Source organism: Apiospora kogelbergensis (assembly GCF_038363985.1).
Source record: "Apiospora kogelbergensis strain CBS 113332 chromosome Unknown utg000007l_segment0_segment0, whole genome shotgun sequence".
Classification (NCBI taxonomy): Eukaryota; Fungi; Ascomycota; class Sordariomycetes; order Amphisphaeriales; family Apiosporaceae; genus Apiospora; species Apiospora kogelbergensis.
In genome coordinates this window covers 3,879,761-3,907,694 of record NW_027117424.1, presented here as the reverse complement: position 1 = coordinate 3,907,694, position 27,934 = coordinate 3,879,761, and the positions used below count along the sequence as shown (strand labels likewise).

At 54.1% G+C, this 27,934-nt stretch overlaps 14 protein-coding genes across 14 annotated transcripts; 4 read left to right on the top strand and 10 right to left on the bottom strand.

Annotated features, from left to right (window-relative positions):
* Positions 1-10: 10 nt before the first annotated feature.
* PG998_011679 (uncharacterized protein) lies at positions 11-1,802 on the bottom strand (the record flags this gene model as incomplete). Its single annotated transcript, XM_066878495.1, has 3 exons — positions 11-265; positions 362-1,206; positions 1,298-1,802. The coding sequence occupies 3 exons, from the start codon at positions 1,800-1,802 to the stop codon at positions 11-13; spliced, it is 1,605 nt and encodes a 534-aa protein (XP_066727549.1).
* A 1,107-nt stretch (positions 1,803-2,909) lies between these two features.
* PG998_011678 (uncharacterized protein) lies at positions 2,910-4,313 on the bottom strand (the record flags this gene model as incomplete). Its single annotated transcript, XM_066878494.1, has 1 exon — positions 2,910-4,313. The coding sequence occupies one exon, from the start codon at positions 4,311-4,313 to the stop codon at positions 2,910-2,912; it is 1,404 nt and encodes a 467-aa protein (XP_066727548.1).
* Positions 4,314-4,751: 438 nt separating this feature from the next.
* PG998_011677 (tRNA pseudouridine synthase A) lies at positions 4,752-6,923 on the top strand (the record flags this gene model as incomplete). The annotated part of the gene is made up of 5 exons (XM_066878493.1): positions 4,752-5,047; positions 5,117-5,496; positions 5,547-5,880; positions 5,973-6,680; positions 6,743-6,923. The coding sequence occupies 5 exons, from the start codon at positions 4,752-4,754 to the stop codon at positions 6,921-6,923; spliced, it is 1,899 nt and encodes a 632-aa protein (XP_066727547.1).
* Positions 6,924-7,261: 338 nt separating this feature from the next.
* PG998_011676 (uncharacterized protein) lies at positions 7,262-8,038 on the bottom strand (the record flags this gene model as incomplete). Its single annotated transcript, XM_066878492.1, has 2 exons — positions 7,262-7,633; positions 7,865-8,038. 2 exons carry the CDS (start codon positions 8,036-8,038, stop codon positions 7,262-7,264), a joined length of 546 nt encoding a protein of 181 aa, XP_066727546.1.
* Positions 8,039-8,558: 520 nt separating this feature from the next.
* On the bottom strand, positions 8,559-8,762 carry PG998_011675 (uncharacterized protein; the record flags this gene model as incomplete). Its single annotated transcript, XM_066878491.1, has 1 exon — positions 8,559-8,762. One exon carries the CDS (start codon positions 8,760-8,762, stop codon positions 8,559-8,561), a length of 204 nt encoding a protein of 67 aa, XP_066727545.1.
* A 787-nt stretch (positions 8,763-9,549) lies between these two features.
* Positions 9,550-10,822, bottom strand: PG998_011674 (hexokinase; the record flags this gene model as incomplete). Its single annotated transcript, XM_066878490.1, has 3 exons — positions 9,550-10,411; positions 10,494-10,616; positions 10,674-10,822. 3 exons carry the CDS (start codon positions 10,820-10,822, stop codon positions 9,550-9,552), a joined length of 1,134 nt encoding a protein of 377 aa, XP_066727544.1.
* A 1,822-nt stretch (positions 10,823-12,644) lies between these two features.
* On the top strand, positions 12,645-13,276 carry PG998_011673 (uncharacterized protein; the record flags this gene model as incomplete). Its single annotated transcript, XM_066878489.1, has 2 exons — positions 12,645-12,941; positions 13,016-13,276. 2 exons carry the CDS (start codon positions 12,645-12,647, stop codon positions 13,274-13,276), a joined length of 558 nt encoding a protein of 185 aa, XP_066727543.1.
* A 252-nt stretch (positions 13,277-13,528) lies between these two features.
* PG998_011672 (uncharacterized protein) lies at positions 13,529-15,240 on the bottom strand (the record flags this gene model as incomplete). Its single annotated transcript, XM_066878488.1, has 2 exons — positions 13,529-13,657; positions 13,720-15,240. The coding sequence occupies 2 exons, from the start codon at positions 15,238-15,240 to the stop codon at positions 13,529-13,531; spliced, it is 1,650 nt and encodes a 549-aa protein (XP_066727542.1).
* Positions 15,241-17,387: 2,147 nt separating this feature from the next.
* On the bottom strand, positions 17,388-17,570 carry PG998_011671 (uncharacterized protein; the record flags this gene model as incomplete). Its single annotated transcript, XM_066878487.1, has 1 exon — positions 17,388-17,570. One exon carries the CDS (start codon positions 17,568-17,570, stop codon positions 17,388-17,390), a length of 183 nt encoding a protein of 60 aa, XP_066727541.1.
* Positions 17,571-17,910: 340 nt separating this feature from the next.
* PG998_011670 (uncharacterized protein) lies at positions 17,911-18,471 on the bottom strand (the record flags this gene model as incomplete). Its single annotated transcript, XM_066878486.1, has 2 exons — positions 17,911-18,022; positions 18,104-18,471. The coding sequence occupies 2 exons, from the start codon at positions 18,469-18,471 to the stop codon at positions 17,911-17,913; spliced, it is 480 nt and encodes a 159-aa protein (XP_066727540.1).
* An 888-nt stretch (positions 18,472-19,359) lies between these two features.
* On the top strand, positions 19,360-20,995 carry PG998_011669 (uncharacterized protein; the record flags this gene model as incomplete). The annotated part of the gene is made up of 3 exons (XM_066878485.1): positions 19,360-19,621; positions 19,716-20,496; positions 20,587-20,995. The coding sequence occupies 3 exons, from the start codon at positions 19,360-19,362 to the stop codon at positions 20,993-20,995; spliced, it is 1,452 nt and encodes a 483-aa protein (XP_066727539.1).
* A 638-nt stretch (positions 20,996-21,633) lies between these two features.
* On the bottom strand, positions 21,634-22,037 carry PG998_011668 (uncharacterized protein; the record flags this gene model as incomplete). The annotated part of the gene is made up of 2 exons (XM_066878484.1): positions 21,634-21,639; positions 21,762-22,037. 2 exons carry the CDS (start codon positions 22,035-22,037, stop codon positions 21,634-21,636), a joined length of 282 nt encoding a protein of 93 aa, XP_066727538.1.
* Positions 22,038-22,581: 544 nt separating this feature from the next.
* On the bottom strand, positions 22,582-23,352 carry PG998_011667 (uncharacterized protein; the record flags this gene model as incomplete). Its single annotated transcript, XM_066878483.1, has 3 exons — positions 22,582-22,693; positions 22,772-23,115; positions 23,185-23,352. 3 exons carry the CDS (start codon positions 23,350-23,352, stop codon positions 22,582-22,584), a joined length of 624 nt encoding a protein of 207 aa, XP_066727537.1.
* Positions 23,353-24,712: 1,360 nt separating this feature from the next.
* PG998_011666 (uncharacterized protein) lies at positions 24,713-27,114 on the top strand (the record flags this gene model as incomplete). The annotated part of the gene is made up of 2 exons (XM_066878482.1): positions 24,713-25,349; positions 25,400-27,114. The coding sequence occupies 2 exons, from the start codon at positions 24,713-24,715 to the stop codon at positions 27,112-27,114; spliced, it is 2,352 nt and encodes a 783-aa protein (XP_066727536.1).
* Positions 27,115-27,934: the final 820 nt, after the last annotated feature.

The window sequence follows — 27,934 nt, the reverse complement described above, 5'->3', positions numbered from 1 at the left end:
AGATGGAGTTTTATTCCTTTTTCAATGTGGCATTATCCACGTGCTCCGTCACGATGCCCTCGGGCTTGTGCTGCTCCTGCACGGCCCTCGCCGCCTTGTCCAGGATCGTCGTCTCGTACTTTTTGAAGTTGCGCACAGAGACATTGTTGGCGAAGAGCTCGTCGATTTCTTCCAACGTGCGGTCTTTCGTCTCCGGTACGGCGAAGTAGAAGAAGACGAGACACAGCAGGTTGGATCCGGCCCAGATATAAGCGTATTTGGCGCCCTATTATCAGACAACGAATTTGCAGGTCAGCATCTATCCGGTCCGAACGGCATGTAACAATTCCGTAGCCTTTAATGTGCGTGTTGGTTCACTTACCCAGTTCAAGTTCTCGGGGTTGATGAAGTAAGGCGAGCAGAACCCCGTCAGCCAAGCCAGCAGGTACCCCAGCGAGGTAGCCGACCCCACGGTCCAGGCGCGCAGCCGCGTGCTCACCATCTCTGTGGCGGCGGGGTACGACGCGTTGCCGCCAAAGGTGTTGTACGCCATCATGAAGAGCGCCGTGAAAGTGATGACGCTGCCGCGGACCGCGGCGCGGTTCCCCTGCGCCATGGCCGTCGTGGGGCCCACGGCCATGCCCAGCATGGTCAGGGCCTGGGTCACGGAGCCGATCATGAGGATGGTCCGGCGCCCGCACAGGTGCCGCATGGCGTAGATGCCGATGTTGACCCCCACGAAGGCCAGGCACGTGTTCATGACCGAGAACTTGAAGGCTTCTTCCACCGACAGGCCGGCCACGATCATGAAGTAGGTCGCGTAGCTGATCATGAACCAGGCGCCCGAGCCGGACTGGGTGGCGATGATGCCGTGACAGAGGAGTGTACGGCGCAGGTCAGAGCCCCGGAACATGTCCAATGGTCCGATCGTTTGCGCGACCCGTTTCTCCTCCGCGATTCCCTCCACCATCTCCGCCCATTCCAGCTCCAGCTCCTCAGGCTCCAGAGCGTCGCCCCTCAGTGCTTCCAGAGACGCCCGTCCGGCTTGCAGGTCGCCCTTGTAGACAAGATATCGCGGGGATTCGGGCACAAAGAACAATCCGATGGTCAGGAAGACAGGGACAATAAACAAGGTGCCCAGCGGAATTTGGTAGGAACCCTTGTCCATCCTGCCTTTTGTGGCATTCGCAACTGCTGCGCCGATGATGCTTCCCACATTGACCCATTCTTGTCAACTGTCAGCATAGATCCCAAAGAAGACGAAGCTTCTGTTCGCTGCGACAAGCGGAGCAGTCACCCCCAAACCCAACAGACTTACCTGAGAAAAGAGCAACGAAGACGGCCCTGAGCTGAAATGGCGCCACTTCAGCCGTGTAAATATTAGAGAAGGTCACCAAAAACCCATTCGCGACACCCAAAGCCAGCCGCCCGACATACACAGCAGCCTTATCGCTGGACGCAACCTGGATGACGCAAGCGACCGCGTTCAGCGCGCAGGCGGCCCAAAGCGCGGAGCGGCGGCCCCAGTAGTGGGCGAAGGCCCCGGCGCACAGCGACGACAGGAACGCCCCCAGGGTCAGCAGCGAGCCGATGAGCCGCTGGAACGTGCCGCCGATGGCGTACCCCTTGGTCGCGACCGCCGACGGGTCCTCGTACCCGAACACCTTGAGGAACCCCGGCATGGCCTGCAGGCTGCCGACGATGGCCGAGTCGAGGCCGTACTGCATGTTGGCCAGCGACACGATGATGCAGATGAACAGGCAGCGCCGGTTCGCCCAGAGGGACGTCTCGGGGAGCTTGGTGATGCGCGTTTTGACTGCCATGGTCACGTTGCCTAGAATCAAAGGGGCTTGAAGATTGGAGAACGGAAGAGAGAGTGAAAGGGAGCCTGGGTGATGATAGTCTTAGAGGAAGTGAAATCCCAGTCGCTTGGCGACGAGAAGGGAGGGGGTGGCCAAAGGGGGGTATCTAAGAAGGAGATCGCAGAGAGATTCCCCGTCGGGATTATCCGTACGCCCGATATTGTTGCATAAACGAGTCTTGCATTCTCCAATCGCGAAGCAGACATGTGTGGTTTGGATCTATCCTACCCTGTTCCCCCGCATCACCGCTTCCGGTAGTTGATTGCCGGTTGGGGTCAGTGAAGTTGACTGTTCCGATTGAAATGCCAATAAATACACAGAGACTGATAATACACTCAGTGGCGAAGTCATATTATACGCCATTTTAATGCTCGGGCTGCAGATAATTTGAGTGATTCTCCAATGAGGCCGGGGGAAAGGGTTTGATTCATCTATATTAATACTATACGACATCCCATGGCTATATATTCTGTGTCTCTTTCCCACAACACAGTGTCGAAAGTAGAGGATCGATAGATCCGCGTAACGTCATATTAATGGTTGGATCTTTCTGAACCGTATCACAATAGTCGGGATATGCTGTAATACTCTTACTATCCCAGTTCAAACCAACCCTATGTGAAAAAAGAGTTTATCTATTCCGGATACTTCAAGAAGTAGCTGATAATAAGATTGGGGTTTCTTTGATCTATATATACTGTATCCATTGGATTCCATTTATTATGTTTAACGGAGTAGAGCACGACAGCTTCTTTCAGATCGATATTAAAAAGGCGAGTTGCTTTTGAGAAGTTTGTTTCCACTAGAACACCCTGGTATGCGACACGTTACTAAAAAAAAATTGATCTTAGCGACGTGATATGGCAAAGTTCTTACGCTGCCGAACTGATGATTGAGCCTTTGTGTTCAAGTACAAGCTTTTCTCTTTCTCTTGAATATATGAAATCAGGGAGGCCACTATCTGAGCCTTTGAAGACTAATCAAAATGGCTGGCAGGCTAATCTGCGCAGGCAACGGAGCGGAAAAGGGGCGTCGACCTCCAATCAATAATTGAGGATTCCTAAAGGCTCACTCGATTGGAGTACAGGTGCTAGGCGTTCCAAGATCAAGCAGTTCATCTATGCATACCTCACCATCTTTCATTACGAACATCACTTCTCGTAGGACACTGATGTCCTCGCACGGATCCCCTGAAACAGCAATCAAGTCAGCAGCCCAGCCAGGCCCCAGATAACCAAATCGTCTCCCGCAGAGATCGCCACCGCAAGCTTCCCACCCGCGCAGAGTTGCCGCCTGAAGCACATCCGGGATCGGAATACCCGCATCAGCGAACAGCTCAAGCTCCCTGACGTTCTCGCCATGTGCGATGGCGCCTGTGTCCCCGCCGCAAGCCAAACGGATGCCACGGTCGAAGGCATTCTTGGTGCGTTGCAGGATGCCTCGGAACACTTGTTCGGGCTCGTCGCCGAACGAACCCTTCGAGGCCTCGAATACCGACAGCGTCGGCACAAAAAGAATGTCGTGCTTTTTCATCGCTTCCAAAGCCTCGTCACTTAGTGTCATGCCGTGCTCGATGCTTGTGACCCCCGCCCGTGCGGCCATGATAACTCCCTCCGCGCTCTGGGCATGCGCGGCAATCGGTGCATTTCCTAGCCGTGCTTCGGCCACCATAGCGTCCATCTCGGCCTGGCTGAAGAGCAGCGTGTTAGGATTCCTCGCGCCGTATATTGGGTGAGCCGAGGGTGGGAACTTGATATCCGGGGCACCAGGCCATGCCGGGGTAGGGAACCGCAGGGCGCGTTTCCGGTAGTCGGCGTAGAACTTGACGATGTCGGCGCCAGCACCCAGTCTACGTCGAACCGCAGCCCGCACCCCATCAACACCATCTGCAGGGTCTGAGATGCGTGGCACGGTGGTCCCGCCACAGCAACCAAACGCGCTGTGGTTTTCTTGCCGGACCTCGTAGCCGCCGCTCGAGGCGATGCATTCCGTAGCCACGAACATGCGTGGGCCTGGGGTAAGCCCCCGGTTGATGGTGTCGCGAAAACTGGCGTCAGCATCCCGGAGACCCTCGGTGCCGAGGTCGCGATAGGTGGTGTAACCGGCCTCTAGGGCGGCGCGAGCGTGATTGGTGGCCCGGACAATGCGCTCGACCGCGCTCTCATCCCGCATCTGATTTAACGAGGATACTTCGGAGTACGGATGTAAAAATATGTGAGTGTGGGCGTCGACCAAGCCAGGCAGCACTGTCAGGCCGCGGAGGTCGATCACACTTTGGCCAGGCAGCTCATATCGGGTCAGTAGCTCGTCCTTGCCGCGCGTGAAGATATCGGTGATGAGGCCAGTTGTTAAGTTGATCACGATGGAGCGGTCTTTTACGAAACACTTCTCTTTGGAGTCGAACAGAGATGAAGTGTGCACTATCATCTCTGCTCTCTTTGAGTCTGGTGCTGGCGCTGTTTCCTCGCGCATTGTGTACATGGCATTCGTTAATCCTAACTACGTTAGGCTGCGGTCCCTGTTGCTCAAATTGAATTGGGAGTGAAGAATGAATGTTCCGGGGGTCGCTTGGATCTGAACATATCTATCGTGAAAGAAAGACAGATGTATTGGCTCGCGAAGTAGAACATTATCTACTTGGTGTATGTGCGATGATGCACTTTCATGAATGCGCGCTTCCGTTGGTGTAGTTGATGGGGGTTGTTTAGGCTGTACTATCCCTGTAAACCTGAAGTGTAGAGGGGAGATCCCCACTGTAGCTAATCGATAAGCTATCTTTAGCAGGTCGGAAACTCAGCGAAGTGGGCTTGCGCTAGGAGCTAGACATTTTGCAATTGTTCGTCCAAAAATTGGGGAAATCTTGAAAGCGACAATTCTGACCTCGACAACTATGAGAATACACCTCACAAAATGGGCAACGAACACGATAATACCTCGAGCGCGGCTCCCGCACCTGCACCTGCCGCTTCGTCCGGTACCGGTGACAGCAATAAACCTCAACCCGCACAATCTGCCCCAGAAGGCTCGGGGCTTCCGAACGCAGGCGGCAACAATGCAAGTGGCGACCGCAAACCCAAACATAACCGACACGACAAGGGCCGCGGCCGTGGGCGAGGACGTGGGGGTAGAGGCGGAGGCGGGGGAGATCGCGGTGACAAAGAACGAGGCGAGAACAAGCGCAAAGACCTTGGGCGCAATGAATACGGGTAAGTTGGTTGGCTCTCGTACATTACTGCGCAAGCACCCCCGCCAATGCGTGCTAACATAGCCCGAAGCCGTAAACGCGCAGACAAACGATCCCGCAAGGATGACTGGCACGACAGCAAGCGCCGGAAGGTAGGCGAGGATGGCGAAAGCGCGGCTGCTGCTGCCGACGGAAGCGAGCCTCGCGAATCGAACCGCGACAAGCCCAGCTACATGAGCATCCCCTTCACCGAGGAAGAGATTGCCGCCGAGGAGCGACGACCGAAGCGCAAGGTGGCTGTTATGATCGGATACGCTGGCACAGGCTATCACGGCATGCAAATCAACCACCGCGAAAAGACAATTGAGGGCGACCTTTTTGCGGCTTTCGTTGCTGCGAAAGCCATTTCGAAGGTGAACGCCGACGACCCGCGCAAGTCCCAATTGATACGCTGTGCACGAACCGACAAGGGTGTGTGCACGCTGCCGGCAACGTTATCTCCTTAAAGCTTATTATCGAAGACGAGGATATCGTGCAGAAGATCAACGAGGCGCTGCCTCCCCAGATCCGTGTCTGGGGCATCCAGCGGACCAACAATGCTTTCAACTGCTACCAAACATGCGATTCGCGATGGTACGAGTACTTGATGCCGAGCTACTGCCTTCTGCCCCCTCACCACGAGAGCTTCTTGGGGAAGAAGGTGCTTGAGGCCGTCAAGGAGAAGGGACTTGAGGAAGAACACGCTACAAAGCTTGGGGACATGAAGGACTTCTGGCACGAAGTCGAGAAGAACGATATCCAGCCTATCCTCGAGAGCCTCGAACCCGATGTGCGCGAGAAGGTCATGAGGCGCTTGTTCGCGGTGGAGGAAGATTCGACGGAAACGAAGAAGGAGAAGGCCGTCAAAAGGACAAGCCTGCAGCGGCCAGTGAAGCTCAAGTTGATAGTGCCGAAGTCGCAACCGAAACATCGACAGATGCCGCTCCCAGCACAACAACGGCCACCGAAGTACCCAATGTCGAAGCCATGGATGTGGATGCCTCAGCCGCCGTCCCCGAGGAGAAGCCTACAGAAGAAGTGAAGCAGCCCAAGGAGGTCAGCCCCGTGGATGCTGCCGTCAAGAAGATCAAGGCCGCTTATGTCGCGGCAAAGCGCCGATACCGCGTCACGCCTGGCCACATCGGCCAGCTTCAAGAAGCGTTGAACCAGTACCTTGGAACGCGCAACTACCACAACTATACGGTGCAGAAGTCATTCAATGATCCATCGGCCAAACGTCACATCAAGTCGTTCGTCGTGAACCCGAACCCAATCCAGATTAATGATACGGAGTGGCTCTCGCTCAAGGTGCACGGCCAGTCCTTCATGATGCACCAGATCCGCAAGATGGTCGGCATGGCCGTGCTCGTGACCCGCTGCGCCACCGATCTCTCGCGTATGGAGGAGTCGTACCAGCCCCGTCGCATCAGCATTCCCAAGGCCCCCGGTCTGGGTCTGCTCCTGGAGCGTCCCGTGTTCGAGAACTATAACCTGCGCGCCGTGGAGAACTTTGATCGCCCCAAGATCGACTTCGCCAACTACGAGAAGGAGCTGCAGGCGTTCAAAGACTCGCACATCTATCAGCGTATCTTTGACCTGGAGGAGAAGGAGAACTCGTAAGTCGTCACATCTGTTTCCAAATGCCGGCTTGATTCCACGAAACTAACAAGGTAAACAGATTCCACGCCTTCTTCCACCAGATCGATAACTTCAAGACGGATTACTTCCTCTGGGTCACAGCTGGCGGTATGGAAGCTGCTCACCAGCGCGTAGGACAGGCTGAGGATGTGCCCGATGCCCTGAAGGAAGAGCTCGGCGAGGAGGTTAAGGAGGGCGACATCGTAGAGGAGGAGCAGTAGATTAGCTGCTTAGAATCACAAATCAAAATACAGGTTCACGAGGAGTTTATGGATGCCGGAAATCAATTACGCATTGTTCGTGCCCCATATGAGTTCTCACAAGTGTGACGCCTCCTTGAAATGTGTGTGCTTAAGGCTGTAGTTGGATGGTTATATGCCTGCAAAAGATGTAGGCCAGTCGATCAAGGTGCATTTTCCCAAATCCCGATGCCTCAACCCCAATTTAAGATAACCATCTCCTTCCATTTCTTTCCGTTTTCAAGTGTTGTGTGCGAGGTCAACCCTACTCAAGTGCGTCCTCCACAATCCAGCCATTGTCTTGAAGCCAAACCCGCAGCCTAATCAGTAGCTCCAAGAGCCTCGTTAGCCCCGCCAGCACCAGGCACGCCAGCAGGACCGCCGGCAGTATGAGCACCCCCAGATGCTGCATCAGGACCAGCAGAAGCGGCGGTATTGGCAGTGGCGCCGTCTTCGTCGCCGTCGGTCTGCTGTTTGCGCTCGGCGAGAAGGCGGCGGGCGGCGCGCTGGTCCTCCTCGCGCTTCTCGATCCACTTGTTGAACAGGCCGCAGATGCGCTCCGTCTTGGCGTCGATGGCGGCGTCGCGCTCCTTGTTCTCGCGGTCCGTCTGGGGCGTGGGGACGAGCGGGCCCGTGATCCAGAGGCGCTTGATCTCGCGCGTGATCTGGAGCAGGTTCTCGATTGCCTTGATCTGTGGGCGGGGGATTAGAAGCAGGTTTCGTGGGAGAGATCAGATCGAATGAACGGACATTGAACTCGGATGAGGTTGTTTAGGAAGGTGGCGTGTGGTGGTGGGGTGGGTAAGTACGTTGGCAAGTGCAAGTGAGAAATGGGCGAGGGTAGGTAAGATGTGAGTGAGGAAGACCCAGTAGAAAGGACCGTGATCTCAGAAACGAAAATAAAAGGCGGAAGAGAAACTTACGAGAGCTGCAGTCTCGGTCGCCATCTGCATCTGGTTCAGGCTGGCCTTCTCGGGCGTGTAGCCCTCGTCAATGGGCTCGGTAGCGGCAACAACCATGTTCATAAAGCGCTTGAGAATGTCGGCAATAGCCTTCTCATGGCGATCTAGGAGGGTGTCGTTAGAGCGGTTGTTCATGTTTGTGCTAATTGCCAAGTTGGCGAGCGATGATGATGATAATGCAAAAGAGGCAGAAGGCAGAGAGCTGTGGAAGAAATTGATGTTAGAGATTAACTTGGAAAGAAACAAGAAGATAGCAGTATGACAAGAAGCGGGTCCATTAAATGCCAGCAAGTCGGCGATGGACCAAATGAGCAAGTGGTTGACGAGCCGAGTATCGACGAGCCATGTATCGATGAGTCAACCAAGCAAGTCGTCGACGAAGTCAAGGAAGTCGGCGATGAGACTTGCTTGCTTGTCATGCCAGTTTGGCGCTCGCATGACTGAAGCAATTCCGATGAAGGTGAGACGAGATGATTGACTTACGAAGGAAGGGCGATGGCCTTCTCGGTCTTCTTGACCTCCTCCTCCTCCTCCTGGATGGCCTTCTCGAAAGCCTCCCATGAGGCAGCCTCGTCCTTGTTGGTAATATCCGAAGAAGACATGATGTTGGTTTGATGATCGTGGAAGAAAGATCCAAGATCTCGCGCCCATCAGATCAACCTCTTATAGAAAGACCCGCGTGCTGCGACTTGAGCATCGCAGCTGTCTGAGCCGCCCATCGCGGCTTCACAGCAACATCGCCGACGATGTCGCCCAAGCGACCGAGCAGCACTCGCCAGCCGCGGGCGTAGCACTCGTCCGCCATGAGGAATAAACAGGGGAAATCGCCAAGGAGATACCCCTCATCCATGAAAATCATCATGGCAGCAGCGAGTATAACGGAAGGGTGCGGAGAAAGAGAGTATGGTTGACCCCTTACCCATGATGTTGTTTTGCTCCTTGCGCCTCTCCATCTTGAGAATGTGTTGTGAATTCAGCCCCGTATATACCCTTCTACTCGGTTCATTCTACTCCGCAGCCCTTCTAGACGCACTTTCAAAGCGCTTCGGGTGAATAGGGGCGTGAGAAGCTGTCGCGGTCGAGTCGTTGGATCGGAAAAGGATATGCCACAGATGATGTGAAGTTGGCAACGTCACGTGATCCAGATCTCTTTGCACGAAACTTGCTCTCCATTCCAGTGGATCAAAGACAGGCGCCTTCTCCCCGCAATCCAATCTTCAATTCACTGAACCCGAAATCACAGCAGCAAGCACACGAAGATGTCTTTGAGGACGGCATACACATTATTCAATCAAGCTTGATCTCTGTCTTGCTCTTTTTACTTGCTTTAGTTTTTGAGGCTCTTTGGCCGTGTTGAATCGCGGGATTCAATGTCTAGTGCTTTGTCCACCACATCTTCATCCAGCTACGTCTGACAGCCGCACTGATTCTAGTGTCAGTGCCTTTGACAGCACTGACTCTCTCTCTCCCAGTGTACAGCAAACATGGCAAGCGCCACATGAATTGCTTTCTTGTGTTTTTCACATTGCAGGAGATGATTATCATGTCGCCCATTCTCCAGGCCTGTTGTTCCATGAGGAAGTTTCCTTTAGCCAATTGACTGACACCAGTCTTTAATCAATAAATCATCACCGCCATATGCTCCTTCATTTGGTGCTGCTTTCAAGCTCAAACTGGATCCCCTCTGTCCGGCCGTCCTTTTTCCGCTGGATCGTCATGGCCGAAATGACGGCAGCACCGATGCCACTGCCATCCTCTGCACTCGTCATGGTGATGGGGTCTTCGGTGCGGTCGCTCGGCCAGTCCAGGACCTCCGCCATGGCTTGTGTCCATCGCTTCCTGAATCCGGGGTGCTTGATCGCGACCGAACCGTCCGCAGCGACGTGGCCCTTGGTGACGCCCTTCTTCTTGATGATCGCGGCGATACCGGTCACACAGAGCCGGGCACCACGAATCGCGATGGCCTCGGACACCCGACGCGACACAATCAGCTCGTCCCGCGTGGCCTTCAGCTGCAATGTCTTCTCGAAGCGCGCGACGATCTGCTCGTCGGTGTCGTGCTCCAGTCCCGACAGGAACTCTGTGTCGAGCTTGAAGGCCTGGTTCAGCTTGTCGAATGCGTTCTGGCCCCTGAAAACGAGGCCTTGCTCGTGCAGGTCGAGCATGACGAGACGGAAGATCTCGCCTAGATACAAGCCCGCGCTCATCTTCTCGAAAGCCTGCTCGTCTGGCCGTACCGACTCGCGGCAGATCTCGATGTCGTACTTGGTTCTGGGCAAGACCTTGTGCGAGTTATCGAAGGCGCCATATTCGCAGTTGATAGCCATCATGACATCGGCGGGTAGCGTTGTCTTCAGCTTCGGTATTGAGCCAACATTCTCCATGTAGGCTGCGTTACATCCCGTACCAAAGATTCCACCAACGATTGTCTCTGGGTCGCGGTATGCTGAGGCGATCATGGCACCAGTTGTGTCGTTGATTACAGATACGAGTTTCACGGGGGAGTTTCTATGATGTGTTAGTAACATGCATGCAACTCAGTGGGTCGTGGGCTTGGTGGCTTACCCGCGCCTCTAGGGAACTCCTGAACTGTTTGGCGATATCCTCGCCCTCCATTCCCTTGATGTCGAAACCCTTCGTCCAGGTCTTCAACCTCCCGTGATCAATGTAATCTTGCTCCAGGGGATAGGAGAAGGTGAGGCCCAAGGGCAATCTGGTGTACGTTAGCTCAGATCCAGCAACAAGTTCGAGTCAGGGTGCTCCAACGTACGGTTCTGGGCTGCCGTCATGCAGTTTGAACTCCTCGATGAAATCTCGGATGGAGTCGGAGATGAGGGCCCAAAGCTCCTCGGAAGTCGAGGTCTTGATAGCGTCGGGGGAGGGAGTAGCGCTTCTGCTCCATCTCCGTCGGTTCGGCATTCGTCTTCAGGGTGATCCAGCATATGCGCAGGTTTGTGCCGCCGAGGTCAACGACAAGAAACGAGCCACGCTCCTTGCCTGTTGGGTTGCCTAATACCCATGTCGCTTCCATGGCCTATTAGTTTTACTCGTCGGTTAGCTCGCGATTCTGCCTCCATGGCTTTCGGATATGTTAGGAATACGCACCAGATTCTGATTGGGCTTCTCCAGCCCCTCACGTAGTTCCTCCACGAACTTCTCTGTGATGTTTTTCAGCATCGCCGTATCTACCGTGAAGTCGGACTCGATGCGTTTCAGTTCTTTTGGAGCTCCTTGGGCAGACTCCGAACGTCGCGCGGCGTGGTATCGGGGCCGACAGCCATGTTGGGCGATGATTGTTCTTGTGAGCGAAGATGTACTGGTTCTGTATTATGGGTGTTCGTTTTTCGTGGTGACTTTTCCTTGGAGTTGTCGTTTTCGTTCAAGATGTCGAGGAAGTTCAATTGTTCCCTCGGTTGGGCAAGTTACTTGACTTTCTACCAAGACAGAGGCAGCAACGCATGACAACGGCTGACCAACTACGTGTCGCGCAAACCCCATAGGAGCCGCCGCCGGCCCTACTATCACCATCTTTCGGCACTATCTTGCCAGGTCTGCCTTGAATTTTCATCTCGGCGTAATTGTCGTGTTTGCTCCTTTCCCCAAGCGCCCTTATGACGTCAAAAGAACGGGTTGTCATATTTATGGATTTCCTGCGTCGCGCTATGGCGGGAAGCGTGGGACCGCAGCAAACACAGCGTGGTGGGTACAAGGTGGTTTGCGCCTCGCACCCTGTGCCTTGCCTGTTTCAAGTTTCCCAACTATCCGGCGAGCGACAACTGTTGAGGCCGACGTCGCTAGTACCTGATGTGCTGCCAGGATTGTTCCTGCATCTCAGCCGCCACCATTCGTAACACAGGCGGTCTAGTGAGGCTGGCCGAGTGCAACCTGCAATCGTGGCACCAATGATGCAAGCGGGGCTGACAACTGAGATCTCCCTTTCCGTAAAGCGCCAGAACATTCGCCAATTCTGTCGCATAATAATGAATGGATGCAGCTGTGAGCTTATCTTCCTGCTGTTTTAGTCTAGCCACTTTTGGCTTCGAGATCGGGTCCCTAAGCTTGCTACGCTAGCTCGCACCCCCATGTACCCTCACTAGCAACATTTGCTTCAAGGGGTATTCTTGTCTTGGAGCACTAGTTCTCGCGCTGTATATATGCTGGTTGGGTGTAGTGCTTTGCCTGCAGTGCTGGTCCAGCATGCTATTTCTCTCGAAGGAGAGCTACACCATCAAGATGGGGATCAAGCTAGACTTTGACTGGGGGCCCGAGCATAAGGCCGAACCAGCGACAAATGGAATCGGAGGCAAGTATCGTTATATCATCATCAAGTCTAGCTATATTTCAACCAACTGCTATGTATCATACTTGTCCTGAGAAACACCCTTCTCGAAGGGTCCGACGATCGAGAGCGATGTCTTGCAAGTCATGATGAACATCTCGAAAGGGGCTGAAAGTGGCAGACCCACCATGCGTATCGATAAGCTGCCGCGGTTGCTCACTCGAGACCTGAGAAATTCCAATTCCCGCACCCTTGCGGTCTGTAGATCAGAACTTCAGCACGGAGTACATTCAATTACGATGCAGCGTGTCAGAAAACTTCAGCGTAGTCTTATTTTTCAGTTTATCCCATAACCTTATTTTTCAACGCCGCCAAATTCGGGCTCTCGGTCTTATCGCCGACCTAGCTCCAGCGACTCCGTCAGATAAGAAGGAGCGCTGTAACCACAATCACGAACTGACCATGGCCACCACCTTGCCTTTCGCCTTCGGCAACAGGCGGGGCGATCCGTGGAACTTTGTGGGCTTGGCTTCTTCTTTTCCCAACCTGGATCTGGATGGTAAATCGGTATCCGAACGACGTTCGTGCAACCCAAAGGGATCGGCCCCAGGCTGCAAAGTGTACCTCGTACCACGCGCGAGTAACACAGCAGGTGCCACTGAGGCTTCGGAAGTAGATGCCGCTGTCCCCGACACGACGACGCTGAAAGATCAGGTCTTGGTGTTCCAGTATAAGGGCAAGTTCCACGCGGTAGACAACGTAAGTGCTGCGATCTCTGCGCCCAACCCAATTGCGTCCTTGCGTCGTACAAAATTGACATGTCGCCTAACCAGCGATGCCCGCATTCCTCGTATCCCTTATCGAGGGGTTCCCCATTTGACATCGAGGATTTTGGTATCAATCTGAGTTCTGGTATCAGCTGTCCGAAGCATGATTGGTCGTTTGACCTGCATACGGGACAAGGAGACAGGGGCTCTTACAAACTTGCTATCTGGGAGATCGACCTCCGCCCTGTCACCAGCAGCACCACAAAGACTGAAACAGACCCTGAGGACAAAGAGGTCTGGGTCAGGCGAAAACAGAAGATGGGCTAGTTCTGGCCAGGGATCAGTCGGTTTTGCATTGGCTTCTACAAACAGCAATGCACCGCGCTTTACTAAAGCGCGATTCCATCTGTGAAAATGGACCAAATCATTTGACGGGGATCCGACGCTAATCAAGTACAGCTATGGATGGTTGGTTATTTACACCATTCCCGACTAAAAGGCGTTTCGAACCTCGTCTTCGACAAATTCGACATCAGAAGTTGGTATCTACCGCCTTCAGTTCTCCTGGCTCTTGGGACTCTACTCGAGCTTGAACCCATCATATCCGTTTGCAGCGGTGTCTCCGAGCTTTTTGTAGTACGCCGTCACACCACCGAGATAGAGCAAACACTCTCGAGGCTTTCCTGGGATATTGTCGCCCATGTACCACTGCGTAACGAGTCAGCACTACGGGTAGATTTACAAGACTCAGCAATTATACGAATACTTACAGAGCGCGTGGACGGCAGGAGACTGGTGTTTGCGACGTCTGCCACGTGCTGACGCCACTTCTTCACATTCTCTTCCTTTGCTTCAACCTTCTTGAGCCCTGCGTCACGCATGTGGTTCATCAGTTCGATGATCCAATCGCCCTGGAGCTGGGCGCAGGTCGGTCCGTTGCAGAAAGGGCTGGGGGCTTGCGGCCCGTAGGTGAAGAACATGTTGGGGAATCCAGAGACCGACATGCCCAGGTTGGTATAGGTCCCGTCCTTCCAATGCTCACTAAGCGACTGGCCAGAGGGTCCCCGGATGTCGATTTGTTTCAGGCCTCCGGTCATGGAATCGAAACCCGTAGCGCTGATGATGTAGTCAAACTCCCACTCCTTCTCCGATGTCTTAATTCCTTTGAAGGTGATCTCCTCGATAGGTGTCGAGTTGACGTCGACAAGATGCACATGAGGCTCGTTGAAGATCTCAAAGTAGCCATTCTCGAGCGAGATGCGCTTACAGCCGAACGAGTAGGGCTGCTTCATGGGCGCCAGGAGGTCCCGAACTTGAGGGTCGCGGATCTTAGCCCGGGTCTTGTCGCGCCAGAAGTTGTATGCCTCGCGGTTAGCATCTTTAGTAAAGAGCATGTCCTGATACGTGGCGAGCCAGAACTTGAAGTCGCCCTCGGCCCAAAGTTTCTCGTAGGTCGCGCGGCGCGTCTCCGGGTCGTCGTCGAAGGTAGAGCGGCCGATGAAGTTGAAGTCAAAGCCACTGAAGCTGTCGGTACGGGCCTCGAAGAAGGCCGGATACTCCTCCCGAGGCATCGCTTGTGCGCCGTCCTCGTAGTCGACTTGCCGCATGGGCATGCACGTATTGATGGTCCGCTGGAAGACGGCGAGCTCAGATACAAGGGGCGCGAGGTCGGTTGCCAGCTGCACCCCGGTGGAGCCCGTGCCGATGATGGCGACCTTTTTCCCTTTCAGGTCCAGGCCCTCGTGCGGCCAGGAGGACGGATGGAGAAATTTACCCCGGAAGCTGCCAATGCCTTTCCAGTCCGGGACGTAGCGCTTGGCTGCGAAACCCGTGTTAGGTAGGAAAAACCTGGCCTTGAAGACCTTCTGCCCTTGGTTGGTTTTGGCCTTGATGGTCCACTTGGCTTCACTGTCGTCCCAAACTGCCGACTCCACGGAAGTGTCGAATTGGGAGTCGCGCCGTAGATCCCAGACGTCGGCAACGTGTGCAAAGTAGGCTCGCAGCTCGGCCGAGCCCGGGAAGCGCTGCGTCCAGGTCCATGTCTTCCAGAGGTCCGGGTCGCTGAACTCGTAGGACGGGACGGCGCTGTCGACTCGAGCACCCGGGTACCGGTTCCAGTACCAGACGCCGCCGTAGTCGCCGCCGCCCTCGACTAGCTTGACTTTATAGCCGGCGTCGCGCAGATGTTTGAGCTGCCAGACGCCTCCGAAACCGGCTCCGATGATGAGGACGTCCAGTTCCTGGACCCCGTTTAGGTGGAGGCCATTGAGCCCGTTGGCGATCGAGCCCATGGCGTGGAAATTTTATACAGCAACAGAGCTACTATTGTGAGGAGGGAAGGGTATGTGTCAGGGAACGTGGGCGAGGCTCGATCTAATGCGAGATGGGCTTCAGGTGTCTATGTAATAGGGCATGCTCCAGATTACCCTATCTCCAGGAGCCAGCTGCGAACACCATGGCCTTATATAGCCGTCAAAAAGGCAACAGGGGTCATTAGCAAGGCAGCAAACAGCCCTCAGTCAATGTCTCCTCCCCCTTCTCCGTCTTGGCACACGATGATTATGTTCTTGTCGGTCCTAGTTGGTTAGGTTGTGTCAGTGGGCCAACCCCCAATGGGAAGGCTTGGAACCCCACCATTACATCAACTTGGGGGCGATTCTTCTTTCTTCCTAATCATTGTCGAAGCTGCCCATCCATTATGCTTGGTTCGGTTTGCCCCGAGCCCCGAAGAGCATGTTATCTTTAGCGTAAGGCAAGCCGCTGCGAGCCAATATTAGGTGTGTATTCAGCCTACGGTGTTGGCTCACCAATCTAGAAAACGTGCGGCTACTCTAGGCCCGGCTGCCTGCATGAGGGCTTGAACTCGTCGGGACCACCCAAGGGATGGGATTCGACGCCATCGCCCTGCTCTCTCCTCGCAAGGGCGCCGGGCTAGTGCGCTTTAATATGCTGTAAAGGATGCTTCTTGCATCCGGGATGCGGCGCGAGGAAGAGGAAAAAGCAATGAGGAGCTGATACGCCATACCAAATTACTTCCTATTCTTTTCGGGTGTAACCGCGATCTATACCGTCGGTAATTGCCCGACGACTGAATGGACACAGCTCGCAGCCAATACTAACAATCGCGGCGACTGGGCTGCCCAGAAGAGAATCGTGGCAAAACTTTGCGAGGGGCCATACCATCATACTACTGTATATGCAATGCAGGTGTCGTCTATTTTGTCTTGTGCGACTCGAGACTGGCAGCCTGCAGATTCCACCCCACCGGGAGTTGGAGTCACCATCGCTGGGGATGTCGTACAGATGGCCCGATTAGGGACCCCGGTAACTGACGCGCCCAGGCGTGTGGTTCATGCCACGTAGATCAGTCGCTGAGGGGCATGAAGAGAACTCGAGCAAACAATGCATGGATATCCCACGGACATGTGATAACATCTTTCAAGCGACAACGCGCAAGGCCAAGTATTGTGCAAGGGACTTCCTCGCTGCTTCATTTGGATCTACCCCTTATTTGAGAGACGAGTTACCAATACAAAACGTCTAGCTAGGGCTGGAGTTTGCGCCACCATGCGAGGGGACGATGAGAGGATGCTCTGAAGAAGCTATTAGTTCCTCAACCCTGCATAACGTTTTGCCAATTCTGAAAAGGACCTTGCCTGCCTGGGGGGGCTAGATTGGGCTGATAGGTTCTCATGGGACATCCACAACAGGACTACCGAGGAGAAGACGTTGATGATACAGGGGTCGCTCTTGTTTCTCCGAAGGGGGAGAGGCTTCCTTGCTTTACTAGCGAATCGTGAGGACGACCGCACAAGTGGGCTTCGTTCGTTGATGTATATCACATCTTAGTGGGCTTGTGCAGATACATTGTCCCTAGATGCACGTGGGATATTTAGGGTATCCCTTATCACCAGTACGCTTTGGCTCGTGGAGTGCAGGCAAGGGGTGTGCCTCTGACACCTCGCTCTGCCGCTTGAAGCTGGGTTTCGGCCGACCAACCTTCTGGTCAGGATAATTTCTGTCGCCTCGTCATCTAGAAAGGGGCAGTTAAGGGGACACAGTCACAACAGCTTGCCCTTTGTAGCTTGATTCTCATGAATGCGGCACCGCTGTGCTTTGGCTATATCTGGAAAGAAAGGTCCAGGCTGCAGGGTCAGAGCTGCGAAACATACTAGACTTAATTTGATATGGCCTCAGGAGAGGCTAATACTCTCAGAAATTGTTCTTCAGGAAATAGACTTGCTGGGTGTATGTAGGGGCAACGCAAGGAGATAGCCATTTGTGCTGAGACGCATCAGACAAGATGCTTTTCAGGTGTATTTCCATTTGCTTGCGCGGGTCCTTGGAACCAATTGCGAAATCAGGCCCAACTACGTAGCTCGCCGTCACAAGATATGATCAAGTTCATCTTACATTGTCTTTTCGGCCACCACGAGGCCTAGATCAGACTTCTGGTGTGATCCTTTTGCTCTCCCGACAAGGCAAGAATAGTACGCGGCGTCCACTTATCCGGTTCGACGATCCAGGTAAAAAGCTCTCCGGGGCAAATGTCGGCGTAGACCCTTCGCACGGAGCGCTGCGCGGGGACCACGGGGGACAAGTCGCGGCGATCCTTCGGCATCGTCCGCTGATCAAAGCTAATTATAGATTTAACTAATGTGGAGATTGATGCCTATCGAAGATGGGATCAGCAGGCGGCGATCCGATCTGCTATAACGAGGGCGATCATGGCGCTAGTGAGTGCCATTCTTCATACGTGTGGGCTACATCGTGCGTTTAGTCGCTGGGAAAATGCCCAGATTCGCATCTCCTCGAAAAGCTAAGCGGGTATTTGGCCACCACAATTCACAGAAGTCCTAAGGTGATCATTATGTATTATCGGCGGTCTATATCAGAATGCCCAAAAGCCACAAATCGCCATTTGAGCCGGCCATTATTCCTCATCATGAGCCATCGAGCGCTTAAACGCGCATCTCGATATCGACTTCGCCACCGATCTGGGCGCAGGCCATGGAGTTGGCGCCGCCGGCGTGGCAGTAGGTAGGAACCTCGACCAGAGACTGGTAGCCCCAGCTGCCAAAAAAGAAAGACAGACGCGCATTAGCCAAAGAGACAATCATGACAGCCGCTAGGCTGGTGAGTGGAGCAACTTACCCAGAGGTGACCTCGCGGTTGACGCGCAGGGTGAAGACGTCCTTGTCGTCGACCCGGACGACGTGGAAGTAGTAGTTGTGCTCCTTGTCGCCGTTGCAGTCGTAGGCGGTGGTGGTGTTGTAGACGATCTCGTCGGCGGCGGCGGCGGCGGCGCCCTTGCAGACGACGCCGAAGGTGGCCTCCTCGCGGCTGCCCACGAGCTGGAAGCTCACGCTGTCGACCTTGGCGGCCGTGGTGCCGGCGACGATCTTCTTGTGCGCGCTGAAGTCCTGCAGGCTCAGCGTCTCGCGCACGTCGGCGCCCTGGGGCGCTGGGGCGGCCAGGGCGACGGTGCCGAAGAGGGCGGCGGCGACGATGGTGAGCTGCATCTTGGTTGATTGATTGATTATACCGGAGGAAGAGGTGTTTGAATGGCGGACTTCTTTTTTTTCGTCTTTGACTCGAAGAGTGATAGAGTGGGGTGACCAGAAAGAAGAGGCCAAAAAGACCATGGCTGCCGGATCTCCTTTATTTATATTGGCCTCGGGTTGGCCCCTGGGAGATGACAACCCCCGACGATGAAGGCATGGGTGGCATGAACTGAACCTATCCGCTTCGAGAGATTGGGTCCGTCCACGTTGGCAATTGGTCCAGGGGCGGCGGAGTGGACAGTCCCTACCCGTTGCCACTGAGAGTGGAGGTTCATCTTGAAGGGAGAGGAGAACTCCTGGAAATCTGCAGCTCCACCAACGCTACGACCACGACAGTCCCGCAATACAATCTCGCCCTGGTCATGCAGTCGAATGGCCTGTAAGTGTGGCTGAGAGGCCCTACGGCGGTTGCCCGGCATCGACGGTCGACACTGCCGAGCCTGCCGAGCTCTCGGCCCCAAGACCGACAAGACTGGCCGGCGAGATTGGCGGAACTGCATCGAGAAGGTCGCATCAAATAGTCAGCTCGGCCAAGTACGATTGGGTCGATTGGATCACTTGGCCTGATATGGCCGCCCTTTTGCGCTCGTTCCCATGTGGCAGCCACAAGCACGCCAAATCCTTGGTAGCTCTTGCCCAGATGCCAACACCACGCCGCGTTATCAAATCACTGCCAACAGTTCAATGAAGCAGGTCACCGGGCAGTCATAATGTATATAAGCAGGCATCAACGATGCCCGCTCATCATGTGCGGCGTTCCATCTCTTCCGTTCCTCGTCTATCCCACGCTTGTACCTCCACCCTGTCATTATCTATAAGCTATAAGACAAGGGCAGAGTCTCTACGATGGATGCGACTCCCGAAAAGAACGCGGTCGACATGACTCGGGTCTCGTCGCACAGCGATGTTGGCGCCATCCAAGTCGAGAAGAAGCCGTGGTGGCACTCCATCACTGTCATGGGCTCAACGCTGCAGATAATTGTCGCTGCCATCCTGGGAATTGCCATCGGCGTGGCGGTAAGCACGACTGTGGATGAAGTCCCCGAGGCTTGCATCACCATCCTGGAGATCCCCGGAGAGCTTTGGCTGCGTGCGCTCAAGGCGTCTGGTACGTCACATCAGATCCAAGCCCATTTGAACATCACGTAGACAGTCTATCAAGAGTGCGTCCCTCGCTGACCGATTCCCTTCACCATCAACAGTACTTCCACTCATTGCCACGGCCATGATCATTGCGGTGCAGCGCCTCACAGACGAGACATCGGGGGCGGGCCGGAAGCTGGGCATCTACACGGTCGGCTACTACGTGCTCACGACCATCCTGGCCATCGCGCACAGCACCGTCATGACGGCGCTGGTCTGGGCGCCGCGGATGCCGACGGCCAGTCAGGAGACGCTTGCGCTCGACGCCGAGGACGAGGAAGAATACAAGAGCGGCACGGGCACGAAGGTCGAGGACGTCGTCGTGCAGATCTTCGAGAGCTTCGTCCCCGCCAACATCGTCCACGCGCTCGCCGAGACCGAGCTCCTCGCCGTGCTGACGACGGCCGTCGTGGTCGGGTTCTTGGTAAAGCCCGGGGGCTCGCTCTTGCGCGCCGTCGTCGAGGTCGAGCAGATCGTCATGAAGATCATCACCTTCCTCATCAAGATAGCGCCAATCGGCGTCTTCTTCCTGATCATGCCGAACCTGCTCAAGCTCGACATCGCCATCATCGCCGAGAGCCTGGGCTGGCTGATTGCGGGTTCGCTCACGGGTATGGCCATCCACGTCACCGTCGTGACGCCGCTCATATTCTTCGTCTTCACGCGCGGGAACCCTTACAGCTTCTTCTTGAAGTGCTCACCGGCGTGGGTTACTGCCTGGGGCACGGCGTCGTCGGCCGCCACGATGCCGGTGACGTTGCGGGTGGCCGAGGCTCGTGGCGTCCCCGAGACGATCCGGCGGTTTGCCATTCCTCTCGGCACTCTAGTCAACATGGACGGGTGAGTAGTGTATTATCCTTTCGTTGCCTACCTGATTTGACAGTCTTGGCTCTTTCACTGTGTGCATGGTAATAATAACTTGAACCGCAGAACCGCCATTTACTTCCCCGTGGTCGTGACATTCCTGGCCGAGACCCAGGGCAAGTCGCTGGACGCGGGCCAGTACGTGCTGATCGTGCTGCTGTCGACGCTGTCGTCGATCGCGACGACTCCCATCCCCGCCTCCTCGCTCGTGCTGACCGTCATGATCGCCAACTCGGTCGGGCTCGAGATGACGGGCATGTACGGCGTCGTCGTGGCCATCGACTGGTTCCTCGACCGTTTCCGCACCGCCATCAACGTGGTCGGGGATCTGTACGCCTGCAAGGTCATCGAGAAGCTGACGGGTATCACGGATGATGATGATGAACGTCCTATTGACGGCGGCGTTGATAACGGCCCACCCATGGATCCAATGAGCCGGCAGGAGCAGGCAGCCCAAGGTTGTGCATCAGCTTGAACATCTAAGGGCGGACAAGGGATGGATTAGTAAGTTCGGGCGCTAAGGAAGACCGCTATTGTCATCAGACAACAGGGTGGAGCGAGATGGGCTTAGGGATGTGGAGGAGACCCGCCAAGGGTTATCACCGATTTTCCTAACTTTGGTTGGTCCCGAGTAAATCTGGATTTACAAACTTATCACATCTATCCCCCACCATTCAAGCTACATTTGTATAGATGTCAATAAGCGCTTAGGTTTTCATTCACAGGATTCAATTCCCATCAAAGATGGTCCGTTGGCCCAATGGTAAGGCGTCTGACTACGAATCAGGAGATTCTGGGTTCGAGCCCCAGGCGGACCTCGTCTTTTCTTTTTGGCGTCACATCATTCCCGTAAGGGGCTGCATACTTTTTACTCCCTTTGCTCCTTTCTATGGCCTGCAAAGGTTTGTTTCTTCATCCTCCAGAATCCGATGGCCTGCTACTGGAATACTGGGATATTGTGTATTTTAAGTCTAATTAGCCAGCATCGCGTGCATTGCTAGGATTTGCCGGATGGAAGTACGCTGGCTCGACAAAGACCCCTTTTCATGTTTTTGTTCATTTTTTCATAGGACCCATTTCTCCGTAGTAAAAGCTCCTCACTGGTCTCATCTCTCAGTCCTGTTACTAGATTATCAAGCAGAAGCTGTACACAGTATCGATTCGCCGCTTATCCTCTAATTGAATAACGGTAAAGAGGGCCAGGGGAGAGGGTTAGCATGATGGGTGCGCGATGAGCCTACTGCGGCGTGGTACTTAATGTGAAAATCGCCATCGTGGAACTTTCTATCCTCGTTGTATGCCGCCTGTTCGCCCTCTAGCAGAAACCCCGCCGCCACTTCTTTCCAGCTCGTCAGGAGCCCATCCCGCTCCCCGGCCGAGCACGCGTTCAGATAAGTCCGGGCCGCCGCCCGGACCCCGACGCAGCCGGCCACGAAGTCGGCCTTTGAACCGGGCGACATGTAGCCGTGTCCCATGAGCGACGGACGGAGCAGCCCGCTGAGGTGCGAGGGCAGCATCTCGTCGGCGCCCCGGCCCGTCTTGACGACGCCGAGGGCCTGCACGCGCCCCGCGACGGCCCAGGTGATATCATGCCGTAGTAGATGTGCCGCTGGGTAACTCGAGTCGGTTATAATGAAAATTAAGTTGTCAGGTTTGCAAGAGGCTACGAATGGCGATCATCCAATGCTTTTGCTGTGCCTATATGGATATATATTTCGCAGGTAGTCGAGAAGGCGGAGAGCGGCGACATTAGGACGGCGTACAACTTTCAAGGCCCCTGACCCTTTTTCATTACCAGTAGCTATGCATTCCTCCATCCAAATATCTTCTTTGATTGGCTAGTAGCTCACTGACCTCGGACTAGTCGCATGAAATTTCACTAGGAGTGTCTTCCGACGGGTTTTGTTTGCTTCGGTGGCGAAAAGTGTAGGTATTATTAACCTAAGTCTAGACAAACTCCAAAATCTCATATGCATCTAACCTGTGTGGTATCATAACTAGTAAAAGCACCGTCATATCTTTGTACAACATCTTATCATTGTATAGTGATCTCCCATCTCTCTATGCCTGGCTGGTGGCATGGCCGTCGGGGTGCTTCTGAACAGGGGCGACCTCATGGGCGCTGGAGAGCATGCGCACAAAGCTGACGACGAGATCACAGAGGAGAAAGAGACTATAAAAGGAAAAACCCAGGTGTTAGCGTTCCTGTATCTTGCTTGAGTCGAGGGAAACATCCAGCGGCAGGACTTACTTGAAGAGGCTGGTCACGACAATGACGGCCAGGTACGGTTTCGAACTCTCGAGGTAACAGGTCCGGGAACTGCTGTTGTAACTGCCGCCGCTGCTGGTGCACCAACTAGAGCTGCTCGAGCTGCTGCTTTTGCGGCGGGAATAATAGAATTTATCCTCGGCCTCCTTGAGCAGAGTGTAGTACCGGACGGCATTGGACAGGACAGAAGCCGTCTGCAGGAAGAGCAACGTGCTGACGACAACGGACAAGGCGGCGACAACGACGCGAGGTAGAGGCGCATGTCGCCACAGACGGGTGAAGGACAGGACGAGCAGCAGGCAGAACCAGACGAAGCTGAAAATGGCCTATTGAGTTTCACGACAACAGTTGTTAGCAATCAGATTGCGGAGGCCAAGATATAATCGTTTGCGTACCAATATAATGTTGTATGCGAACAGTTGGACCCTCGTCATCGCGCGGCTCTCGCTGCCATTTTTGTCCGACGGGTTGCTGGCCACGCTGAAGACGGCGATCAGGCCGATGGAGAGGACAACGAGGAGCGCGTGAAGGACGCGGGCCAACACGCCTGAGATGGCACCCATGGTGGCGGATATTTGGAACTGATTGTGGTTTCGATGGATGTAGTTGCTGATGGTCTGGAAAATATCCTAAACAGTTACAAGACGCAGGTGATTTCACTTCAAATGGATGAGGTAAAAGGTCGTGGTAGTCAATAAAGTCGCACAATGCTGACACACGAGACCAGTCGGCAGATGCAGTATTTTATATTATTACGAGCTGGCCGTACCCGAAAGACGTCAGTACAAGTTAAACGGGCAATCTCATTGACTGGAGCATCGCTCTTGCTCGAAATAGACGGACAGCATAAGCACTAGCGTCAATCACGGGCTGTGGGCAGACTCGTCTGCCTGTAAGGCTGTGACATGCAATCAATTCCCCAGTTCCTCTTACCGACTTGCCGAATCACATTTTCTCAGTTGGCCGCCAATTTCCCGTGCCACTCTTGGCGGGCCAACTCGCCCACGCGCCGCTCGCGAGTATTGACCTCAAATTCCACAGCTCGTACGATTAGTACGGCGTATAACCGTGTCGACCCATTTATCCGAGTGGACGGCGCTTGCTTGTATTGGTTCGTCCTGCGCCTCAGATTGATCGACATCGACACCTGCCACTTCGCCAATGCGGCGCAGTCGTGGGACGAAGAGGACTCGGCCAAATGTCGTATCCACACATTTCGACATCATGCGGCCATTCACAGGCCGGCCGTCCGTCCTGTAGCTAGGCCCCAGGTCGCGGCGCGTGCCGAGATGTAGCTGATCAATTCGCAGTGGGACCGGCGCGGATGGCGCTGAAAGATCTGCGTAGTGTCGGGCGTCGTGCGCCGTTCCCGGTGGTGTGGTCCGCGAGCTACGGCGTATTCATGTTCGCCTACTTCCTCACTTACACTGCCAACGCCGGGGGGCCTCTGTTACCACCTGCTTGGCCCAGCCCGAGGCACGTGCAACATACTTGTCTTGTATTACCTTCTCTCTAGTCCATAGTCTTCGAGGTGCAGATAAGGCAGGCACTAGCCCGCACTGCCGCAGGAAGACATCAGCCTGCGGGAGTACAAGCCAGAGCTGAGTACAGCCACACAAGTGACAGCTCATGGCAACCGATGTAACCCCTCCCTTCTGTCGCCCTCGTTACGGGCAACGCAATGGAAATGCATCGAAGTATTGTACGTCATTCCGCAGAAATGTTTAAGTAAGTAAGCGGTGGGCTCCCCTCATTATATCTCTCTGGATCAAGAGTCAGCATTGCTGCACACTGCCTTCCATGACTTTCCCATATTAACAGCAGTTAACCAAGTCGCGATTTTGATCTGTTTTGAGCCCATTGCCTCCTTTTCCGTTTCCAACTGTACGTGCCTGCATACCGAGAACAGAGCCGAGGGGAACCATGGCCTGCGACGACCAATCTCTCCGTGAATGGTACGAGAGCTACATGGCCGCAGACGGCAACGCACTTCGCGAGCACAGTCCCTTAGTCCAGGCTGTGAAATCTGACGATCTCGACACCGACGCAATCGAGCAACGAATATGCGACCTTGTTCAGATCGTATATGTAACTGAAGGCTTCTGTGCCCGATGTCATTATATGTTTGACAATTGGCCTTTGCAAAGTTACACAGTATCATGCTCCTCAGAATCCTCAGACTCCTTAGATTCGGAAGATGAGGAAGATTTGGAATATTCGGAGGAGACGGAGGAGACGGAGGAGACGGAGGAGAAGGAACATGGTCAGCTTCCATGGAAGCATGCACGTGTTGGGTTATACCACACTCTGGAAATCGAAGCAGCGGCTCGAAGTCGATGCAAGTTCTGCGCCTTTCTTCTGCAAATGCTGAAAGATGATCGTATGCTCCAGACGTTTCGCCAAATCGAGTCCAGATTAGACCAACTGGGTGAGCAAAGCACCATATCTCTCTCCATTCATCATCGGGGTGGAGAGGACTTGCTATGGTATAATATGCCGAATAAGTTAGCAAGCAGCGGTGGCTCGAACATCTTCGACTGCTTTACGCTTCCAAAATTAGGTAAGATCATACGAACAGATCACGTCTCTAACTCTGCTAATGTTATATAGTAAACTACGCCGATGAAGACTTGGGAATATTCGATAAAGCTAACCGATGGCTACGCACTTGCTCGGAATCTCATGAACGTTGCAATGCCCCCACGAACGCACATCTCCCTACGCGACTGGTATCGATCGCTGGCGGCCAGCCCCGTCTAGTTATCACAGCAACCCTGGGAACGCCCATAGAGCCATTACGATATGCGACGCTAAGCTACTGCTGGGGGCAACTGCCTTTCCTAAAGTTGACATCCTTCAATCTGGAGAATTTCATGAAGGAGATACCAACAGAGGATTTACCCCAAACTGTCACAGACGCATTTGAGATTGCAGCTTCACTTGCTATTGATTACATTTGGATCGATTCGCTGTGTATTGTGCAAAACGATAAGGACGACTGGCGACAGGAGGCAGATTTAATGCAGTCTGTCTATAGCGGCTCTTACGTTAACATCGCCGCTGCTTCTTCGAGAGACGCGTATGGAGGTTGCCTCGGTCTTCGAACACCATATTTCAGCGGCGGCGTTCGCGTGAACGTCAGGACAAATAACAGCCAAGAGGGCAAGCAATTCCTTCGCAATAACATCTATGAAATATCAGTCCTAATGACTCATTTGATGACCCGAGGCTGGGTTATCCAAGAAAAGGTGTTAGCACCTCGGACGCTCAGTTTCGGGGATCGGGGCGTTTTCTGGGAATGCAGGCAAGGTCTCGCGTGCGAGTATCTTCAGGATGGATTCGAGTCCGGTAGGGACTCTCATCTTGTCTTTGGAAGTGAATACTGGACGGAACAGTTTTGGGGAGAGATGGTTTCAAGTTATTCGGCCGCCAGTCTTACTGTTCCAAGCGACAAATTACCTGCTCTGTCTGGGATGGCCCGAGCAGTCTTCAACGTCACTGGAGACGAATATCTCGCGGGACTCTGGAGAAGGAATATCGAAATGCATCTTTGTTGGCACAAATTTGGATTTCCAAGCACCAGAAAGCGGCCAGAATGTGGGAGTCAGGATTGGATCGCTCCAAGCTGGTCCTGGGCCTCTATCGATAAAAGGGTGAACTGTCCAAACTACCAGGACGGGCCACATCTCGACGGAAGCCGTTTGGATCGATACGCCCATATTAACAAAACTGAAATGACTTTTTCGGGCGCCGAACCTTACGGCCAACTTAGTCGAGGAGTCCTCTACATACGCTGTTCTGCCATTGTGGCGGGTCGGTTGTGTAGCCCAGAAGTGTCACATTCGCTGTTGCATGAGCCCGACGATGACGATGGTTACGTCGAAGCCGAAGACGACGACGAAGACGGAGACGATGTAGAAGAATGTGTGAGCATTGACTCCAGCGATGGAGAGAAGTTATTTTCAGTCAGTATTGATTGCATTGATGATGGGTGGAGGCATAACAAAGAGATGGTGTACCTACTTCCACTCGCGCATGTATATACAGGTTGGGTAGGCAATATTCAAGGGCAAATGATACGTAACTGGCAGAGGGTTGGTATTGTGCTACGGAAGACACCTGGTATTGCTGGAGAGTTTTGCCGAATTGGGAGGTTTTCATTTCATGATTATATATATTGGAAGTCTACAGAGACTGAAACACAGCTTGAAACTTTTCTGCGGGTGTTGGATGAGAGCTCACAAGAAACAGCGAGAGAAGTCTGCGCAGAGGTTGTCGACAATCCTGAATTTCCGGATGAGAAATATGTTATCACCCTTGTCTAGATAGGTTGAATGAAGGCTACTAGTAGTAGTATCTTAATACCCCCAAGCTCGCCCAACTACCAATCCTGGTCCGACTATGCACCTCGGTTTCGGCGCCGAGGGAGGGGACTTCTTCTTCACGATGGGCGCGCCGCCGCCGCTGAGGCTGATGGTCGGTATGTGGAGGCGACGGTGGACGTCGTACCGGGCCAGCCCTGGCTGTTTTCGCGACCCTCGATTTTGCCAGATCGGACGAGAGGTTTCAAAAAATTGAGCATTGCTTTGATTTCGACTTGGATCTGGTGTTGCACCCTACGTCCCGTGGTGTTGAAGCTATATCCCAGCCTGGGGGGCCGGCGGCGAATGGTAGATTTCCGAAGAGAAGATCAACGGCATTGAATGGCTCGCGGCCCGCATTGCAGAAGACAAGTTAGGTTGGAGGTCATTTAGCTGGGTACATGACAAGCGCATAGCTACCTATTGTGTATGCCACGGCGGTCTCTGGGCGCTGAAAAGTGACCTGATGCGGGGTTCTACCAGTGTTACGCCCAAGATTAGTGGACTTCCCAAGGCCCATTCCCGCCAATTCGCTACGCCGCTTCACCAGTTGGATAAAGTCGGAGAAACACCTGTTCATGCATGCATGCAGCGCATCGTTCTCATTTCTCCTTCCCTTGAGTTCCGGCATACCAAATCCCGCTAAGCAGACAATCTGGCCGCGCCTTCCAGAAGCGGTAGGTCAATCTGTCACCCTGTTCCCTGGGCCGGCCACTGCAAGTCGCGGATTGGACGATAAGCTGCAGCCAAGAGTCTAACGTGCTTGGTTTTCTTGACGATGCCG